General features: G+C 43.7%; 1 protein-coding gene across 1 annotated transcript in view; it reads left to right on the forward strand.

Moving 5' to 3' along the window:
- Nucleotides 1-19,266, forward strand: part of NOL10 (nucleolar protein 10) — a 156,913-nt gene that overhangs the window by 24,004 nt on the left and 113,643 nt on the right. Inside the window, exons 7-12 of the mRNA XM_082249167.1 lie at nt 592-657; nt 972-1,032; nt 4,883-4,968; nt 7,078-7,156; nt 15,354-15,503; nt 15,724-15,790. Of these exons, the coding sequence (XP_082105293.1) occupies nt 592-657; nt 972-1,032; nt 4,883-4,968; nt 7,078-7,156; nt 15,354-15,503; nt 15,724-15,790 (509 nt within the window). The remainder of the gene's footprint in view (nt 1-591; nt 658-971; nt 1,033-4,882; nt 4,969-7,077; nt 7,157-15,353; nt 15,504-15,723; nt 15,791-19,266) is intronic.

A 19,266-nucleotide genomic window follows, 5' to 3' on the forward strand; every position in this document is an offset into this window, starting at 1 on the left:
CTAAGGACTGTGGCACGCCGGCGATACTGTCACTGGTGACAACTAGTTAGCAGCAGAATCGCCAAGAAGTGCAGAGAAAATACCTGTTTCCATGCATCAGTCTCCAGCTGCTTGGAACTGAATGTCACCTGCCTGCTATGGTGTTTTACCTCGCTCATCTGACAGTGAGGGAGTGATGCATGGCAGTTGGTGAATAGTTCTCTGCCCTGTATAGCAATCCTGTCATTGGCAATCTGCCACCAGCTACGAGATCACTAGTATGCCATAGTCCTTCGATAACACTCCAGTGGAAAACAATTTCTACAATTTATATATGTTCTTTAAATTATACAATGAGATATAATCACCTGATCTTGTCCAATGATCCTTACTCATTACAGGCCTAAGAATTGTTCATTTTATTGGTAAAGTTTTATTGATCTATTAGGCACAGAGCAGATATGTCACGTATGATGTAGTCTTTTTAGTAAGAAGTGACTAAACCGAATTGTAGAAATGTATTTCAAGGGCAGTACCAGTTTTGTTTCACACCAACGTATTTGATGAAGTTATATCTATGTGCATTTTTCAAATATTTTTGTGTTTCCACAGCTCTGAGGTCTTCCGGCTAAACTTAGAACAGGGACGATTTCTGAATTCTCTCCAGACTGATGGCTCGTGAGTAAATGTTCTCTGCGTCCTATAATGTTGTATTTGAGCCACTAGATGGTGCTAGAGTGGCAGTACTTAGACACCAGATCGCGGCACCTTACACTTCATGGGATTTGGCTTGTTTCTGTTGTTCAGTATGTAATTTATTTTCTTTATGGGTTAAACTGTTAGGTAATTACACATCTGTCCTAACCCTCTTGTATTGAATTGAATCGTTGCTTTATTGTCTCCCTTTATATTGTAAAGTGCTGTGCAAACTGTTGGCACTATATAAATCATGTATAATAATAATAATGCCTCAAACATTTCTTCTCTTTTAGACAGCTCAATGTCTGTGACATCAATTCTGCACACCATTTATTTGCTGCTGGCACAACAGAGGTAAAATATACATTTTTACATCTATGGTGGTATTACCTGGCTGTATAACATAGAGCCTTTATTCAGACACCTGCATTAGATCCTGGAGCTTATGCTCTGTCCCCAGTGGTCTAATGTTGATGGAAATTTTACCCATAACAACTGGATAAAAATAATGTTCTTTAGCAAGGAACATAAATTCCACATTTAATAATTATGCTACCAAAATGAGTGCGTGCTGTAAATTACCTCCAGCATAGCTCCTGTTTTCTTCTTGCCGGAGGCTGCCATTATGCTGAAGCCCAAAGCTCCTGAGCAGCAGTAAATTTTTAGTCTGTCAGCAGATCGGCCTCTACAAATTCGGCACAGTGCCTAAAAATGGAGAGCAACTGAACATGTGCAGAGCACGGTGAGACAGTTAAATACTGGATTTTAAACTGTATAGGCACTTGATGTTTTGCATACCTGCACAAGGGGCCAGCCTGAAGTAATTTTAGCATGCCTTCATTTTCTGACTAAAGTTTCACTTTAAACCAATACATGTACTTTTTTTAAAAAAAGTATGTTGTTTTAATTATGTGCTGCACATACAGCAATAAAGATTACCAGGATATTGTATTGCAATCATTTTTTTTTTCCTGGCACCTACAATGGAGAAGTACAGTATTAGGTGGAATTGTAGCCACTTTTTTTTTTCCTTTTCACGGTGAAGGGTTGGATGATATTGTTTACACAGACCGTGTCCCATTTTTGGCAGCCACTGGTGCATTTTCAAGGGAGAACACATTTTGGATAAGAGAAAAAGGAAGTTGCGCTCACATCTTGCCTTAGGCAGGCAATAGACAGTACAAATTTATTTCTTTGTGGGAAAGAAATTTGCAGGATTTCCCCATCAACACAGGCCATGTTGACAGGGTAATACCCCCTGCTGAGCAGTCGTCTTCTCCCAGCGGGGTGGGGGAAGACATCCCTGCCAGGAGAAGATAGTGATTATTAGCGGTTATTGCAGCCGCTGCGATAATAGCAACCAAATCCGGCAGGCTGGTTGAACCAAAGTTGAGCAATCGATCAACTTGGTACATTTAGCCTGCCCACTAATGGTTTGAGTCTTGGCCGGTTCCTGGTGACCCGACTGAGATTCGAACCATGTATGGCCAGCCTTGGGTATCACCAGGACAGAAAGAGAGTGAAAATCACCCCAATGGAGACACAAACCGCAATAAAAAAACATACTGACAGCAGACCTAACCCTTTATACTAATAAAAATGTAAACAATCATCCTAATCTTAATATAAAAAATGTGTATAACACCTCCTGGATGCTAGTCAGCGTATAGGGTTAGACACATAAGCAGGGCTAATAAATACTATGTTCTTAAAGGAAATGCAAAGAAACATAAATTAGGTAAGTCCATAGATAGACGCAGTCCAAAAAGAAAAGGGCAATAGGGCCCTCCGTACAAGTATTTTGATGACGAAACGCGTCAGTGCGTGGACACGCGGTCACCCTGACAACCGGCCGCTTGAGTGGCTGCCTCGAACCTCTTCGGAAAGCTGCCGGACGCTGAAGAGCGGGACAGCGAGCCTCCGGTGGCCGAGCCGGCGTACGTGTATGTCTTTGCTGTGCTGATTATATGCTGCTCTTATTGCTATTTTAATGTGAGTGTGTATCCAGGGGAGAATGGGGTATAATAAAGCATCTTTAGTGTAAACATATTGCCCTATGAAGCTTATGTTATTTCTCTCCACGCCATAACATCCTTGACTGAGCTGACTTCTATTGGTGGCGGATCAGCGTTCATTGAGGTTTGGGTGCTTACTATCTGTTGGAGGATGTGGAGGCACAGGTGTATAATTGGAATACCTCATTGAGCTGACCTGCAGCGGCGGTTGTCCAATATTTATAGTGGATTGGGCGCTTGCTGGCTGAGTTGGTGGATTAAAGGCACAGTATATATATATATATATATATATATATATATATATATATATATATATATATATATATATATATTTCTGGTGAGTGAGCAATACCTAAGGGATTGGGCATGTGGCGCGGTGAAGGTGCATGAGCTGGCTACACTTTGTGGTGATCTATTGCCCTTTTTCTTTTTGGACTGTGTCTATCTATCCACTCGCCTAATTTATGTTTCTTTGTTTCCTTTAAGAACATAGTATTTATTAGCGCTGCTTATGCGTCTAACCCTGACTAGCATCCAGGAGGTGTTATACACATTTTTTATATTATGTTTAATTTCTTATGAGGCAGCAGCTTCACCGCAAATGGTATATTCATCATTGATTGTGTATTAATATTGTTTATTTACACATAATTTGTTCCTAAGCGCTGGGTGATTGATATATTTGTGTTCACATTTATTTTCAGTTTTTTGTTTAATCATCCTAATCTTGATTGTTCTGTAGTCATGGATCATTGTTGATGTTCCCATGAAATTTCAAGGATTGATTTCCAGTCCAATTTATCAAATAGGACCTAAAAGCTGAAGTTGTTCAAATAAAAGCTTAAAAATAAAGATTTGACCCAAACTTTTTTTTTAAACTTGCCTTAGTCCCATCTTTCAAGTCGCACAGTTGACTTTACTACTGCTTACCGCTGCCTCCTAGGAATGCTGGGCCCTCAATACCATAAGAATGCACCTCGGGCCATTGTAGGAAGGCCATTGAGCACTCAGGAGGCAGCAATGAAGTGCAGTCACATCATCCTTTGCCCTCCTTGAGGCTTTGAAAGCTGAAACCAAACTAAGGTTTTTTTCCCCACATTTTCATTTTATTTATTTATCTTTTCAGCTAATATAGGTTGAGGGGGTAGGAGGCTAGCAGTAAAGCAGACTGGACATGGAGCATGGAAGGTCTGCTTTCATATGTGTATGCAGTATGTAAAGTGGTGTTAAAGTGGCAGTTTAGGCAAATGCTAACGAAGGCTAAACCTACTCCCACCCCAATACTAAGACTATTCTTTCTAACCCTCTATAGTAAAGATTTGTATACTTAACTATTCTGAAGCTGCTCTGGTCTGGTCACATGATCTCTCCAGCGGCAACGTCAGTGTAGAGGAGAGATCGCTGACAACGTCTGCAAATGCCTAGGCAGTGACCTCACCCATGGGCTTATTATGGGGCATTCCTTGTGGGCTGCCCCTCCTCTACACTGAAGCTGCCTCTGGAGAGATCATGTGACTGGACCAGAGTGGCTTCAGAATAGGTAAGTATAGACATCTTTTCTTTTACAGGGTTAGATGGTGTAGTCCTAGAAAAACTAGGTTTAACCTTAGTTAGAATTTTCCTGAACTTCCACTTTAAAGCGGTTGTAAACCTAAAAAAAAAAAAAAAAAAAACCCCTGCAAGACAAAGGCATAATGAGCTAGTATGCATCGCATACTAGCTCATTATGAATTACTTACCTTAGAACGAAGCCCCGACACGGCCCCCCGGACACCGCTGTGGGAGCTGACATTATCCCTCGGCGTCTCTTCCGGGTTCGGCAGCTCCGGCGCTGTGATTGGCCGGAGCTGCGATGACATCACTCCGGCGCATGCGCGTGGGAGTCATTTTCCGGCAAGGTCCCGGCAAGGAAAGCTGATGGTCCGCCGGACCTTCAGAGCGCATGCGCCGCTCGCGTGAGCGGCTGCATGCAGTGCAAATATCTCCTAAACCGTGGCGGTTTAGGAGATATTAATTGTACCTACAGGTAAGCCTTATTATAGGCTTACCTGTAGTTAAAAGTGGAAAAAAGCAGTATACTACCGCTTTAATAAGTTTAATAATTTCCACAACTCTTGGAATTACAAATCGCATCCCTGTCACATATTTCCTCATATAATACTCACATTTTTTTGGTTATTCTCCTCTAGGGTAAGGTGGAATGCTGGGACCCACGGACAAGAACACGAGTGGGGATTCTGGACTGCGCCTTAAGCAGTGTTACAGAGGATACAGAGTAGGTTAAACCAGTAAAAGTTTTTATTTAGATTCTATTATTTTCACACAAAATTAAATCACAAATCCTGAGCATATACAAGCTTCTGAACTGGTCAGCTTAGAAAATCCCCTTTGAGAGTTAAGAAAAAACAAAACCAATCATATGTGGAAGAGATTAGCTAAGTGTAAATGATCCTGCCAATGTGTCATCACATTACGACAGGAAGAGGTCTACCCAATTCCCCTCACTGAGGTTCTTCCCTACTCTAAAAACAAATACAGTTTTGGCTAAAGCTTCACAATAAGGCTTGGAGTTGGACCCAAATTTGCTGTTGTTATATGAAAATGTCTAGGAATTTTAACTGTTCCTAAGCAGTATCCTGGAAAAGTATATCTTGTGTCTTGAATTCCTCATGAGAAAAAACAGCAGAGTGCTTCCTTAAAAGTGTCTTGGGCCTAAAGCATCATAGTTGTATATCTGCAGTGTGAGATCTAAGGCACTGCAGCCTCTGACTGTAAGTCTCACTAGCTTTGAAGTGATATTCTGTATGGCTATGACATTACTGTGCTGCTCTGTTCTCCTTACTGAAGAGAAAGCTGTACCTGAGGGTCTACAGTGCAAGGATCTCCCTGTTTTAGTTTATGGCAGTCTGCATATCCTTGCTTCCTCCACCTCTGCTGCTACTTTTTGACTATTTTCTACCAGGCATCAGATCCCCTACCACAAGGAGGACAGTACTGATGTTTGGAAGCAAAGACCTGCTTCTCTACCAAGGTGGCCGCTTCCACACACAGGCGCATTGTAGAACAAGGCATTGGCAGTTGATAATGGGGATAATATTAATTGCAGGGAGCCTTTAGTCATTACTGGTGAATAGATCTTTGTCCTCTGCTTGGCTTTTTGAGCATAGCTTTCACATTACAGATCCTTATTCCCTTTTTATTATTTAATCCTGGTTCCAAGTGTTCATTAAATGCTCATTTATGGATATATTTAGTTATTTTTCCCCCCCTATTTTTATTAAAGCGGTTGTAAAGTCAGAATATTTTTTATCCTAATGCATTCAGATAAAAAAACCTTCTGTTTGCAGCAGCCCCCCTAATACTTACCTGTGCCCCCTCTCTATCCAGCGATGTCCACGAGTGCCTCAGCCATCCAGGACGGTTTCTCCTGATTGGCTGAGAAACAACAGCGGCGCCATTGACTCCCACTGCTATCAGTTAAACTCAGTCAGCCAATGAGGGGAGAAAGGGAGTGGGGCCCAGGCGCAAATCCGTGTCTGAACGGGTACACAAAGCTGCAGCTCGGCGAGGTGCCCCCCATAGCAAGCAGCTTGCTGTGGGGGCACTCAACAGGAGAGAGGGGCCAGGAGCTCCAGCCAGGGACCCGAGAAGAGGAGGATCCAGGCTGCTCTGTGCAAAACCACTTCACAGAGCAGGTAAGTATAACATGTTTGGTATTTTAATAGAAAAAAATGAGACTTTACAATCACTTTAAATATTTCAAAAAGGTACAAAAAGTACAGATATTATGGCATAAAATCGCAGTTCACAATAACTTATTACAGAAAAGTATAGATAATAGAAAATTAGAAATAAGTACATCATTCTCGTGATATAATGCAGAAGGCATTAAAACAAAACACTTCTGGTACACAGGCAAATCTCGTTACAACTGTGGACACCCAAGCCCCTTGGAGCATCCAAGCCCTGGGGTTTCAAGTTCTTTTCCGCTGTAAGTACAGTCAGACAATGTTCCCTGGAGCTGGGGGAATGATTTAAAGTAAGTGGAAATGAGAGAGGAGTAATGAAAGATAGAACCACCTCACTGATCCAGGTAGTCGCCCCTACAAGATATTTAAGTGGCGTCCGATATGTATTTGATCAAGGGATCCCGTAGTTTCTCAAGGGCATGTTTATCATGCAAGATGCGTTCATTAATCATGATCCACGATAGTTTGGCTTTCAACAGTTCAAACACAGTCCTGGGGGACCTCCCACAATCTGTATTTAGTTCTTTTTATCTCTAAAGTTTTCAAATAAACTGCTGAGCCAAGGAATCCAATATATTATATGTATGACTTTATGCTAGAAAACATAATGCTTATCTGCGATCTCCTTCTTTCAGAATCAACGGCTTACCATCTGTGTCTGCTCTGAAATTTAATGGACCTCTGCAAATGGCTGTAGGCACTTCAACTGGCCAGGTACAGACAGTGCGATACATAGGTTACCTCCCTACTTGCTTTCTTTTTGTGATATTAAATCTGTTCAGATTACATTAAATATTGGATGAAAAGGTTCTAATCATTCCCAGTATCTGTGGGGAGGAAAGAAAATGCAATTTATTGCCAAGTACGGTAAGACCTTTTGCTGATTTGATAAGAGAAATAATTCCTTGCATTTCAGCAAGGCAGCGATCTACTTTTACCAGCCTCCAGATTTTTGCTGTATCAACATAAAGTGATGGAGTAGTGATAATAAATGTAAATAAAGGAACTTGGAAATGAACACCTTCAGCAGGTGGTTTCACCAATGATCACATGATGAAGAATATTGCATAAAGATAGATATATATTTTTTTTTATTATTCAGGGTGAGTAATATTTAAATTGTGTGTGTACAGTATCTCACAAAAGTGAGTACACCCCTCACATTTTTGTAATTATTTAATTATATCTTTTCATGTGACAACACTGAAGAAAAGACACTTTGCTACAATATAAAGTAGTGAGTGTACAGCTTGTATAACAGTGTAAATTTGCTGTCCCCTCAAAATAACTCAACACACAGCCATTAATGTCTAAACCACTGGCAACAAAAGTGAGTACACCCCTAAATGAAAAATGTCCAAATTGGGCCCAAAGTGTCAATATTTTGTGTGATCACCATTATTTTCCAGCACTGCATTAACCCTCTTTGGCATGGAGTTCACCAGAGCTTCACAGGTTACCACTAGAGTCCTCTTCCACTCCTCGATGATGTCATGGAGCTGGTGGATGTTAGAGACCTTGCGCCCCTCCACCTTTTGTTTGAGGATGCCCCACAGATGCTCAATAGGGTTTAGGTCTGCAGACATGCTTGGCCAGTCCATCACCTTTACCCTCAGCTTCTTTATCAAGGCAGTGGTCGTCTTGGAGGTGTGTTTGGGGTCGTTATCATGTTGGAATACTGCCCTGGAATACTGCCCTGCGGCCCAGTCTCCAAAGGGAGTGGATCATGCTCTGCTTCAGTATTTCACAGTACATGTTGGCATTCATGGTTCCCTCAATGAACTGTACCTGCAGCACTCATGCAGCCCCAGACCATGACACTCCCACCACCATGCTTGACTGTAGGCAAGACGCACTTGTCTTTGTACTCCTCACCTGGTTGCTGCTACACACGCTTGACACCATCTGAACCAAATACGTTTATCTTGGTTTCATCAGACCACAGGACATTGTTCTAGTAATCCATATCCTTAGTCTGCTTGTCTTCAGCAAACTGTTTGCAAGCTTTCTTGTGCATCATCTTTAGAAGAGGCTTCCTTCTGGGACGACAGCCATGCAGACCAGTTTGATTCAGTGTGCGGCATATGGTCTAAGCACTGACTGGCTGACCCCCACCCTTTCAACTTCCGCAGCAATGCTGGCAGCACTCATATGTCTGTTTCCCAAAGACAACCTCTGGATACGACGCTGAGCATGTGCATTCATCCTCTTTGGTCGACCATGGCGAGGCCTGTTCTGAGTTGAACCTGTCCTGGTAAACTGCTGTATGGTCTTGGCCACTGTGCTGCAGCTCAGTTTCTGGGTCTTGGCAATCTTCATATAGCCTAGGCCATCTCTATGTAGAGCAATAATTCTTTTTTTTCCAGATCCTCAGAGAGTTCTTTGCCATGAGGTGCCATGTTGAACTTCTAGTGACCAGTATGAGAGAGTGGGAGCGATAACACCAAATTTAACACACCTGCTCCCCATTCATACCTGAGACCTTGTAACACTAATGAGTCACATGACACCGGGGAGGGAAAATGGCTAATTGGGCCCAATTTGGACATTTTCACTTAGGGGTGTACTCACTTTTGTTGCCAGTGGTTTAGACATTGAGGACTGTGTGGAGTTATTTTGAGGGGACAGCAAATTTACACTGTTATACAAGCAAAAAAAAAAAAAAAAAACCTGGATTTTCACCATTCCATACTATATCCAAGATGAGAAAAAAACAAAAAAAGTTTTGGCGCTAATCATATGTTAGGCACTTTGTAGTGCTTGCCTCATATGTTTCTTTTAATGACACAGTCGACTTTGTAGTCGTTCACAATTAAGATGAGGGGGTGGTTTCTCCAAGAACATCCAGTGAGCAGAGTTCACCAGAAAATATAAAACATTTCACAGGAAATTGATTAGTTATTGAAAGAACACACTGTCTTCCTCCACTAATCTAATTCCTGATTAGTTTATAAAATGAAAAGCAGAGCAAGGATATCGTGTACTAGTTCTAAATCTAGCCTGCTTAGGTTTCTTCAGCTCCTGGGAATAAGTAGGTCCTTATTAATCGACATATCTGTAATAAGAGATATTGTCCTGAACTCATAGGCCTTTAAACTTGTGTACCACTAGGTAGAGCGTTCAGCCCCATCTAGCCGCAGCCTGCCATAGACTTTGACAGGCTTCAGGTAGTGCGGCTGGATGCTGCTCCTTGTTCCTCCCAGGTGCATGAAAATGCAGGAACCGGATGCACCGTAGGTAGACAGCCCTGCAAGGTGCCTTGGTACAAAGGTCATATGCTCTAAATCTAAAGCTTTCACAGGAATTTTCTTATGGTAGAATATAACCTTCAGCCTTTTATCCTATATAATGGAAGCTAGAGCTCAAAGAGCCAATCCCCAGAAGTGTGACATTGTTCATTCAAGAAAATCTATGATAAACTCACAGAATTCTGTGCCCTAAGCACTATGAACAGTGCACTGTAAAACTCCACTGTCCAATAGTATTTAAACGTTTATGAACTTAGCGTGGTGACACCAGCAAGTCATCATTAGTGGTTAGGAGGAAATGTCTTCCTGTAATTTTTAGTTTTCTTATATTGTCTCGCTGTACTGTTTTTGTGCTTTTCTGCTGCAGTATAGCAGCTTTTTCATATTTAGATTGTGGAATTTTTTGTATTAGCCAATGAAATCTTATTTTGTTGCTATAGATTACCGCCTTTGCTCCTTATCACTACTTTTGTACAACTTTACTGAATAAAGCTGGCCATACACTGTCAGAATTTTGATTCTTGCTGAGCTTGGCCAAGATTCAAGCTGTGGGTGGTCCTGTCGGCACCACCTTGCTCTACAACAGGGGTGTCAAACTCCATTTCATCGTGGGCCACGTCACCATTATGGTCACCCTGAGAGGGCCAGTTCTATCTGTAGCCAACTACAATCAGAAGTCAAGAGCCCCCACCCTCCCCTACATTACAGTGCATCCCCTTTACCATGTGCTGCTGCCGGGAAGAAGCTGGAAGCAGAGCTGGGAAGCAGCAACTGCAGGGTCTGGAGGAGGGCTGCAGTCAGCTGCCGGAGTCTGCTGAATGCTGAGACCAGGCGAAGAGGAGGGAGTGCTGTGGCTGCACAGAGAGTTGCAGGATCTATAGGAGGAGTTGTGTCCTCCCCTCTGCTGGCAACTGTGGAGTTGGGGAGGGGGGGGTGGTCCTCTTTGCAGCTGCAGGGGAAGCACAGGATCTTGCAGAGGAGTTCTGTCCTCTCTGCTGCCGTCTGCTGAGACAAGGTGGAGGGCAAAGATGAGGGAGATACAGCAGCTGCAGGAGAGGTGCAAGGGGCACATAAAATGGCCTATGTTTGACACCTGTGCTCTACAACATTCGATTTTTCAATCAACTTTTGTCAAAGGAGCCTGGTGGGAAAATTGTTGGCCAAACGTAGACTGCATCTAAACTGATGTAGTCAGAGTTTGGGTATTCAGCAGCCACGGGTCCCACCAGTTGCTAATTACAATAGTTGGCAGGGGAAATGCCTTTATTTGCACTATTTATTGGGAAAGGTTGGATGAGAGAAATCTACAGGTGTGTGCCTGATTTGAGTCCTTAAAGCGATTTTTGTAAAGTTTTTTTTTTTTTTTTTTTTTTTTTTTTTTTTCTTTAAAAATAACAAACATGTTATACTTCCCACCTCTGTGCATTTGGATTTGCACAGAGCAGCCCAGATCCTCCTCTTCTCGGGTCCCTCTTCTGTGATCCCGGCCCCTCCGTCCTGGTGAGTGCTCCCACAGCTAGAAGCTTGCTATGGGGGCACCCGAGCCGAGTCACAGCTCCCTATTTAGACATGGAGCCCTGACCCGGCCCGCCTCCTCTCTATTCTGATTGGCTGGCCAACTTTAATTACAGCAGCAGCCGCCAATGGCGCCGCTGCTGTGTCTCCACCAATCAGGAGGGAGAATCTTGGAAGGCTGAGACAAACGTGGGCATCGCTGGATAGAGAGGGACCTCAGGTAAGTATTGGGGAGGGGGGGGGGGCTGCTGCACACTGAAGGTTTTTTTTATCTTAATTCATAGAATGCATTAAGTTAAAAAACCTTCTGACTTTACAACTCCTTTAACCACTTCTGGACCGGAAGATTTTACTACCTTAATGACCAGGCCTTTTCTTTGCAATACGGCACTGCATTCCTTTAACTGACAATTGCGTGGTCGTGCAATGCTGTAACCAAATAAAATTGATGTCCTTTTTTCCCCACAAATGGAGCTTTCTTTTGATGGTATTTGATCACCTTTGATTTTTATTTTTTGTGCTGTAAACAAAAAAAGAGCGACAATTCTAGGAAAAAAAAAAAACTATTTTTTACTTTATGCAAAAAACATTCCTAATAAAAAAAGAAATTTACAAATCTAATTTTTTCATAATTTTAGGCCAATATGTATTCTGCTACATATTTGTGGTAATAAATCCCAATTAGTGTATTTTGATTGGTTTGCGCAAAAGTTATCGCCTCTAAAAACTAGGGGAAAGATTTGTCATTTTCATTTAATTTTTTTACTAGTAATGACAGCAATCAGCGTTTTTTAGCGGAACAGCGACATTGCGGCGGACAGATCGGACACCTAACTGACATTTTTGACACTTTTGGGGGGATCAGTGACATTCCTACAGTAATCAGTGCTAAAAATATGCACTGTTACTGTATTAATGACACTGGCAGGGAAGGGGTAAACACCAGGGGTGATCAAAGGGTTAAATGTGTCCCTAGGGGGTGCTTTCTAACTTTGTGGGAGATGGACTTGCTGGATGAGCACGGAGGCCTGTGTTTATCACTGACAGACCAGCGGTCTGGCGTGTTTACATCAGCAGACCGCTGCTCTGTCTCCACGGGCAGCTGGACCCGCTGGTTGGCTCCCCCGTGGCCAATCGGCACGTGCCCGCGCTAGCTGTCCCGCGAAACAATGTACAAGTACGTTGTTTGTTGGGACAGAGCCGACCTGCCGCTGTATAAGTACGGCGGCTGGTCGGCGAGTGGTTAATTAATTTTCTAGCTGAAGTTATGGTTTTCAAACGAATTTCCAGCAGTGGAAGGAAGATCAATGCTTTGCTTTGAAGTGAACTCCAACTAAAAATGTAATATTTTCTCTCTTCTAAGGAGCACAAAAATGTATTTTTAAGCCTGAAGGTTCCCTGACACATCTGCCTATTTCTTAAAGCGGACCTTCACCCAAAAGGGGAAGTTCCGCTTGTCTGCCTTCTCCTCCCCCTCCTCTTTAAGTTTTGGCACTTCTCTTCTTTGGGGGTGGGGGATTATTTATTTATTTTTTTACAGGTACGCGCTGCCACTTCTGCTTAGATTGCCGCAGCGATCCGAGTGGAAGTTCGGTTCCACCACAGTCTTCTGGGACATGTCCAAGGCCCCAGAAAGCTGTGGAACCATTCACAAAGCACAGCTAGTCTCGCACATGCGTAGTAGGAAGCCGGCTGTGAAGCCGCAAGCTGTCGCAGCTGGCTTCCCAAAGTAAACATGCTGGCGCCTATACCCGAAGATGGCTGAAGAGCTGGCTCGGGTAAAAATAGTGCTGGATCCCTGGATGGGTAAGTATCCTGTTATTAAAATTCAACAGCTACAGTATTTGTCCATTTTGCCCAGTAGCTGTATACGGTATTTGCTGTATGCGATCATCTAAGACTGCTTCTGATTTTGCTTCTTTCACAATTTTGACATACGTCTGACCACGTCAGCTCATTTTTCATGCATTATAAACCAAGAAGGCAGACACAGCCCCCGTTCACACTGGGGCGACCTGTGAGGCGACCTGGTCGCCTCACAGGTCGCCGCAGGTCGCCTCCCATAGGGAAGCTGCGGACCCGTTCTGATAGGAGCGACACAAGTCGCTCCGACTCAGAAAAAGGGTCCGGAGCTTCTTTGGGGCGACCAGGAGGTGACCGCCATAGACTTCAATGTTACGAAGTCCGTGGCGGCCGCTCCGAGGTAGCGGCGCGCTGCTCGCACCGCGACCTCGGAGGTCGCGGTGCGAAGTAGCGTCGCCCCAGTGTGAATGGGGGCTAAGATAAACCGCTTTTTAGGTTACAAGTTACAGAATATTTGTTTGTTTTTTTTTTTTCCTCTTGAAATCCTGACTTTTATGTTCAAAACCTGCTCTGTATTGTTAAAAACAGAAGAAAATCCGGCCACTCACTATACTCCTTTTGTTGCTCTTTATTGGTTCCATAACATAAATACAGTGTAGAAAATGCTAACACATTTCAGCTCTTGCAGCCTTCGGGCTCTTTCACGCGGTCCGCCTCCGTAGGCGGATCCATGCTTCTCAGCGGGGATCCATCCGCCGATCCCCGCTGAGCCAGCGGATGACAGCTCCGTCTCCGCTTGCAGTGAGGAGAGGGAGGTGTCGCAGCTCCCGCTGCTCTCTATGGGGGATTGGATGAGAGCGGACCGCCTGTCCGCTCTCATCCGATCTCTGAACGGATGGAAAAATAGGGTTTCCATCTGTCCAGATTTCACGCACAGGATCGGATGCGGATGGCAGCGGGTGTCAGCGGAGGTGTCTCCGCTGACATCCGCTGCCCTATAGAGCTGCATGGAGGATCCGATCAGATCCGCCTAAAAAACTGACAGGCGGATCTGATCGGATCGCCCGTGTGAAAGAGCCCTTCCTCCTATGAGAAAGGCTGCAGTGGCAAAAAAGCGTTAGGCTTTTTTACACTTTATTTATGTTCTGTAACCAATAAAGAGCAACAAAAGAAGTATAGTGAGTGGCCGGATTTTTTATTGTTTGGTTACTGCATGGGGGACATTCCAGCCTGAGCACCCGTTACTATCCATCGCTCTAATGGTAATCTTCAGGAGCACTGAACTGTTTTTGTTCCACCTTCTAATTGTTCCTGTTTGCGTTTTTTGACAATTTACAGTACATGGAATGTTTCTCGGGTTACCAGTGTAATTTGTTCTCTATCAGATCTAAATGCTATGCAATGGGTTGTTATATCTGTTTCCTTATCTCTGCGTTGTAAATATAAAATCTTATCAATAGAGAATGCAAAAAAAGAAAAGTGGGTATAGTGACTTAGGCTTTCAATACTTGGAGTGACTTTCAGCCGATTCCTGATTAACTGGCCTAAACTTTTTTTTTTATTTTTTTATCATATTTTATTTTTGAAGTTATTTTGGTGGTATAAAAACACACAGACAAAAAGACAAGCCACTGTGCAGCGCAATAAAACATTGAACAAGACCTGTAGGTACAGGGGGGGAGGGTATTTAGGCAGCAGAAGGCACAGGGAATATCAACAGCAGCCAGGTACATCAATTATATATCAGAACAGCAAGGATAGGGTTGGTGACTGTCCAGCGCATAATCTATGAATGAGTACATTAAAGAACAAGATATGGGCACATCACTTCTTTCCAGTTGGAAACTGGCCTAAATTTGCTCAGTAGGTGGCTCTGCTGGCTGCCTCCCACCTGACATTCCTTGATTGAGGAACAGAAGGAATTTGGCAGAAAATTGTTGTCCAAACAGTGCCTGTATCCAATCGAATAGGGAGAAAACCCAAGCGCCATCTGAGTGTAGCACATTGGATATTTATAAGTAAGTGGTATAAAGGTACTCCCAAAAATTAATGTGTACTAAAACATTGGAACGCGCTGTAGTGCATGTCCCCCTATGGATAGGGATCCGCCAGGATGGTCTCGGTGGCTACGGCTGGCAAGGATGCGGCCTATGGATGATGGCACCTCCCGTGTTCAGCGTTGTGTCCACACAGCCTCACGTGACGTTCGCTTCTGGGTGCAGGGGGGTTGCCAAGGTGATGCGTTGGTGGCCTGAAGAAGGAACGCATCGCCTTCAGCTTGCAGGCGCATGGCCAACATCACACAATCTGTCTGATTTTGAATCTTTTTTCCTGCTTCTGTCCAGGTGCTGCTCTATGATCTCCGCTCCAACCGCCCCCTGATTGTGAAAGATCACCAGTACGGACTACCCATCAAGTCCATCCAGTTTCATAATTCTCTAGAGCTGATCATAACAGCGGACTCCCGAATCATCAAAATGTGGAATAAAGACAATGTAAGTCTATGTATGATGGTTACCATGCGTGCCCTTTTAATACGGCAGCTTTCTATTAAGAAATATATGTACTATAAATCCAGTTTATACAAACACCACATTCTGAAGCCAGAATTTGGTGTCTGCATGTGCTGCTGCATGGACCTTGCATCACTGTCCACGCCACATGGCTCTTTGTCAAAACTTTTCATGACTGATGTCCAAATTTTCCTTCACATAGGGCAAAATCTTTACATCTATTGAACCAGAGGCTGATGTGAATGATGTGTGCCTGTATCCTAATTCTGGTAAGTCTTGCATAAGTAGAATTAAATTGTGTCTGACCATGGCGCCCTCTACAGGCTGCACTCTCCCCTCTCTCTCTGCAGGCTGCATACTTTTCATTGGATCTCTTGTCAGTATACAGTCCATGTCACAGCTTTGCCCTCAACAAAGAATAAACGTATTCTTCTGCCAGCATACCGTTTATTTTTAGTTTGTAAAACTCAGTTGTTTATTCACAAGGTCTGTAGTCCATGACCCAAGTGGGAAGATATCCCTTTACCTCCTGTCCCTATAGGAACACAAGGAATGATAGATTGTCACTGGGGCAGGAAGGTACTGTGACAATCTGAGATCCTAAAACTAGACATAGACGATTCATGTAACAATCTAAAGCTGGATATAGACAATTCATTGTTTTACATTCAGGCAGATTCTTCCATACACTCAAAGGAGGTGGATGGAGGAATCTTTCCAAGGCAGAACATTGTATTCTTTTAGTGGCACTCGCTCACCTCTGTCAGAATACACAGATCAGTGGCTGCAGCTGCTGTTCAACAATAGTTTTGTCCAGCAAGTCCCTTCAACAGAAGTCGAGCAATGATGACCGTACACACTTGTTGAAATTCGGCCAGTTCCAGCTGAATTGGCCATATTTTAAATGTGTGTATAGCCAGTTTTACCTTTCCCCATTTTACTTAATTAGTATTTTCCCCACTCAGATTTAAAATTACTACCTTTTCAGATCTCAAGCGAGGGGATATCTGCACAAAAGACTGTAAGTGAACACTAAACAAATGTTTTAACCAATTTCCACCCTATCTAAAACTAAAAAAAAGTGGGAGTTTGTCTTAAAGGAGTTGTAAAGGCAGAAGGTTTTTTATCCTAATGCATTCTATGCATTAAGATATAAAAAGCTGCCTGTGTGTAGCAGCCCCTCAAGCACCCCCTAATACTTACCTGAGCTCCATCTCTATCCAGCGATGTCCACAAGACCCTTGGCTGTCTGGGAATCTCCCTCCTGATTGGCTGTGACACAGCAGCAGTGCCATTGGCTCCCACCGCTGTCAATGTTAGTTAGCCAATCAGGAGATAGAGGGGTGGGGCCAAACGGCAGCTCCGTGTCTGAATGGACACACAGAGCTGCAGGTCGGCTTGGGTGCCCTCATAGCAAGCTGCTTGCTGTGGGGGCACTTGACAGGAGAGATGGGCCAGGAGCAGCAAAGAGGGACAGGAGATGAGGCGGATCTGGGCTGCTTTGTGCAAAACCAACTGCACAGAGGAGGTAAGTATACTGTAATATGTTAAAAAAAAACAAAAAAAAACGCAAGACTTGACAATCACTTTAAACTATGAGCCATAATACAAGGCTGAGTTTCCTGAGCAATAGTTATCATTTTGAGCCTCTTTATATCGCCATGTATGGTATTGTGGGGCTTGCCGAGAAGATTTTGTTGCCATGATGGAACAGATTCCCATTTTTTAAAAAGATCATGTCAGCCCTTTTGTCTTTGTGTAATTTGAGGATTACGTCTAAAGCCCCGTACACACGTACCGATGGTCGGCTTACAAATGTTCCTCTTTTCTCCCCGGGATGTCGGTGTCTGCTGAAAAGTGCAAAGACAGCACAAGGACAGCACAAGAATTTTGTCCGCCGACTGCAGAAGTGATGTCATGTAATGGTTAACTTTCCCTGTGTTTTCTATTTTCTGAGCATGCCCAGTCTTGCAAATCTGCGGTCTGTCGGCCGAATTGTGTACTGACAGGCGAACAATCGTCCGTTCTGGTGTCGGCATACAAATATTTTCATGTTTGCACGAAAGACTTTTGTCCGCGGATTGTGCGCAGACATCTGTCGGAGGCACCATACTAACACGCGTACAATCGGCAGATCCTTCGTCCACCGACGTTTGTATGCCGACGATCGGTACGTGTGTACGGGCCTTTAGAATGTGAGGATTGTAAGATCTTATTGTGGATAGCCTCAGTCTCACCATGACATTAGTCAAGGGGGTTGGTTGCTTGCAGACCTTTCCTATTTAAAGTGATTTTTTTATTTTATACACACTAGATTACCAAAAGTATTGGGACGTCTGCCTTTACACGCACATGAACTTTAACCGCTTGCCGACCGCCGCAAGTAAATTTACTGCGGCGGTCAGCCCCTGCCAGGCAGAGTGACGTTAATTAACGTCACTAGCCTGGGAGGGTCTGGGGAGCGAGCGCGCGCCGCCGGAGGCGCGGTCACGGACCCCCCCCGCGCGTGTGACCGGCGGACCCGATGTCCGCCGCTCACTCCGCGATCGTCGGGGGAGAGGGAGAAAGTCAGGCAGCTAGTGTAAACAAGCTGCCTGTCATTCTCCTCGGTGTTAAAACACTGATCAGACAGATCTACTATGTAGATGTGTTGATCAGTGTCCTTTCACCTCAAGCCACAGCCAATCACAGTAGAAAGCACGCCCCTAGGGACACACACAGCCCCTCCCTCCCAAATAAAGTTAACCCCTTCACTACCAGTGTATTTTTACAGTAACAGTGCATATATATAGCACTGATTACTGTAGAAATGTCACTGGTAACCCCAAAAGTGTCAAAAATTTCAGTCAAGGGTCCGATCTGTCCGCCGCAATGTCGCAGTACCGCAAAAAAAATCGCAGATCGCCGCCATTACGCGTTAAAAAAAAACAACAAAAATGACAAAAATCTTTCCCTTTGTTAGTAAACGCGATAACTTTTGCGCAAACCAATAAAAATACGCTTTTTGCGATTTTTTTTTTTTTTTTTTACCAAACATAGGTAGGATAAAACAAATTGGCCGAAAATGTTAAATTTTGATTTTTACATTTTTTTGGGGGGGAATTTCATATAAAAAAATGTGAAAAATATTGTTATTTTTGCAAAATTTACGCTCTTTTTTTGTTTATAGCGCAAAAAGTAAAAATCTCACAGGTGATCAAATACCACCAAAAGAAAGCTCTGTTTGTGGGAAAAAAAGGACGTCGAATTTGTTTAGGTACAGCGTTGCATGACCGCGCAATTGTCCGTTAAAGTCACGCAGTGCCGAATCGCAAAATACCCCCTGGTCGTTTAGCAGGAAAATCCTCCGGGGCTTAAGTGGTTAATGGCATCCCAGTCTTAGTCTGTAGGGTTCAACACTGAGTTGGCCCTGCCTTTGCAGCTATAAACACTTCAACTCTTCTGGGAAGGCTGTCCACAAGGTTTAGGAGTGTGCCTATGGGAATAGTGGACCATTCTTCCAAAAGCGCATTTGTGAGGTCAGGCACTGATGTTGGAGAGAAGGTCTGGCTCACAGTTTGATTCATCCCAAAGGTGTTCTGTCGGTTTGAGGTCAGGACTCTGTGCAGGCCAATCAAGTTCCTTCACCCCAAACTCGCTCATCCATTTCTTTATGGACCATGCTTTGTGCACTGGTCCAAATCATTTGGTGGAGGGGGGATTATGGTGTGGGGTTGTTTTTCAGGGGTTGGGCTTGGCCTCTTAG

The sequence above is a fragment of the Pelophylax lessonae genome (genome assembly GCF_965119305.1).
Source record: "Pelophylax lessonae genome assembly, chromosome: 3".
Taxonomy (NCBI): Eukaryota; Metazoa; Chordata; class Amphibia; order Anura; family Ranidae; genus Pelophylax; species Pelophylax lessonae.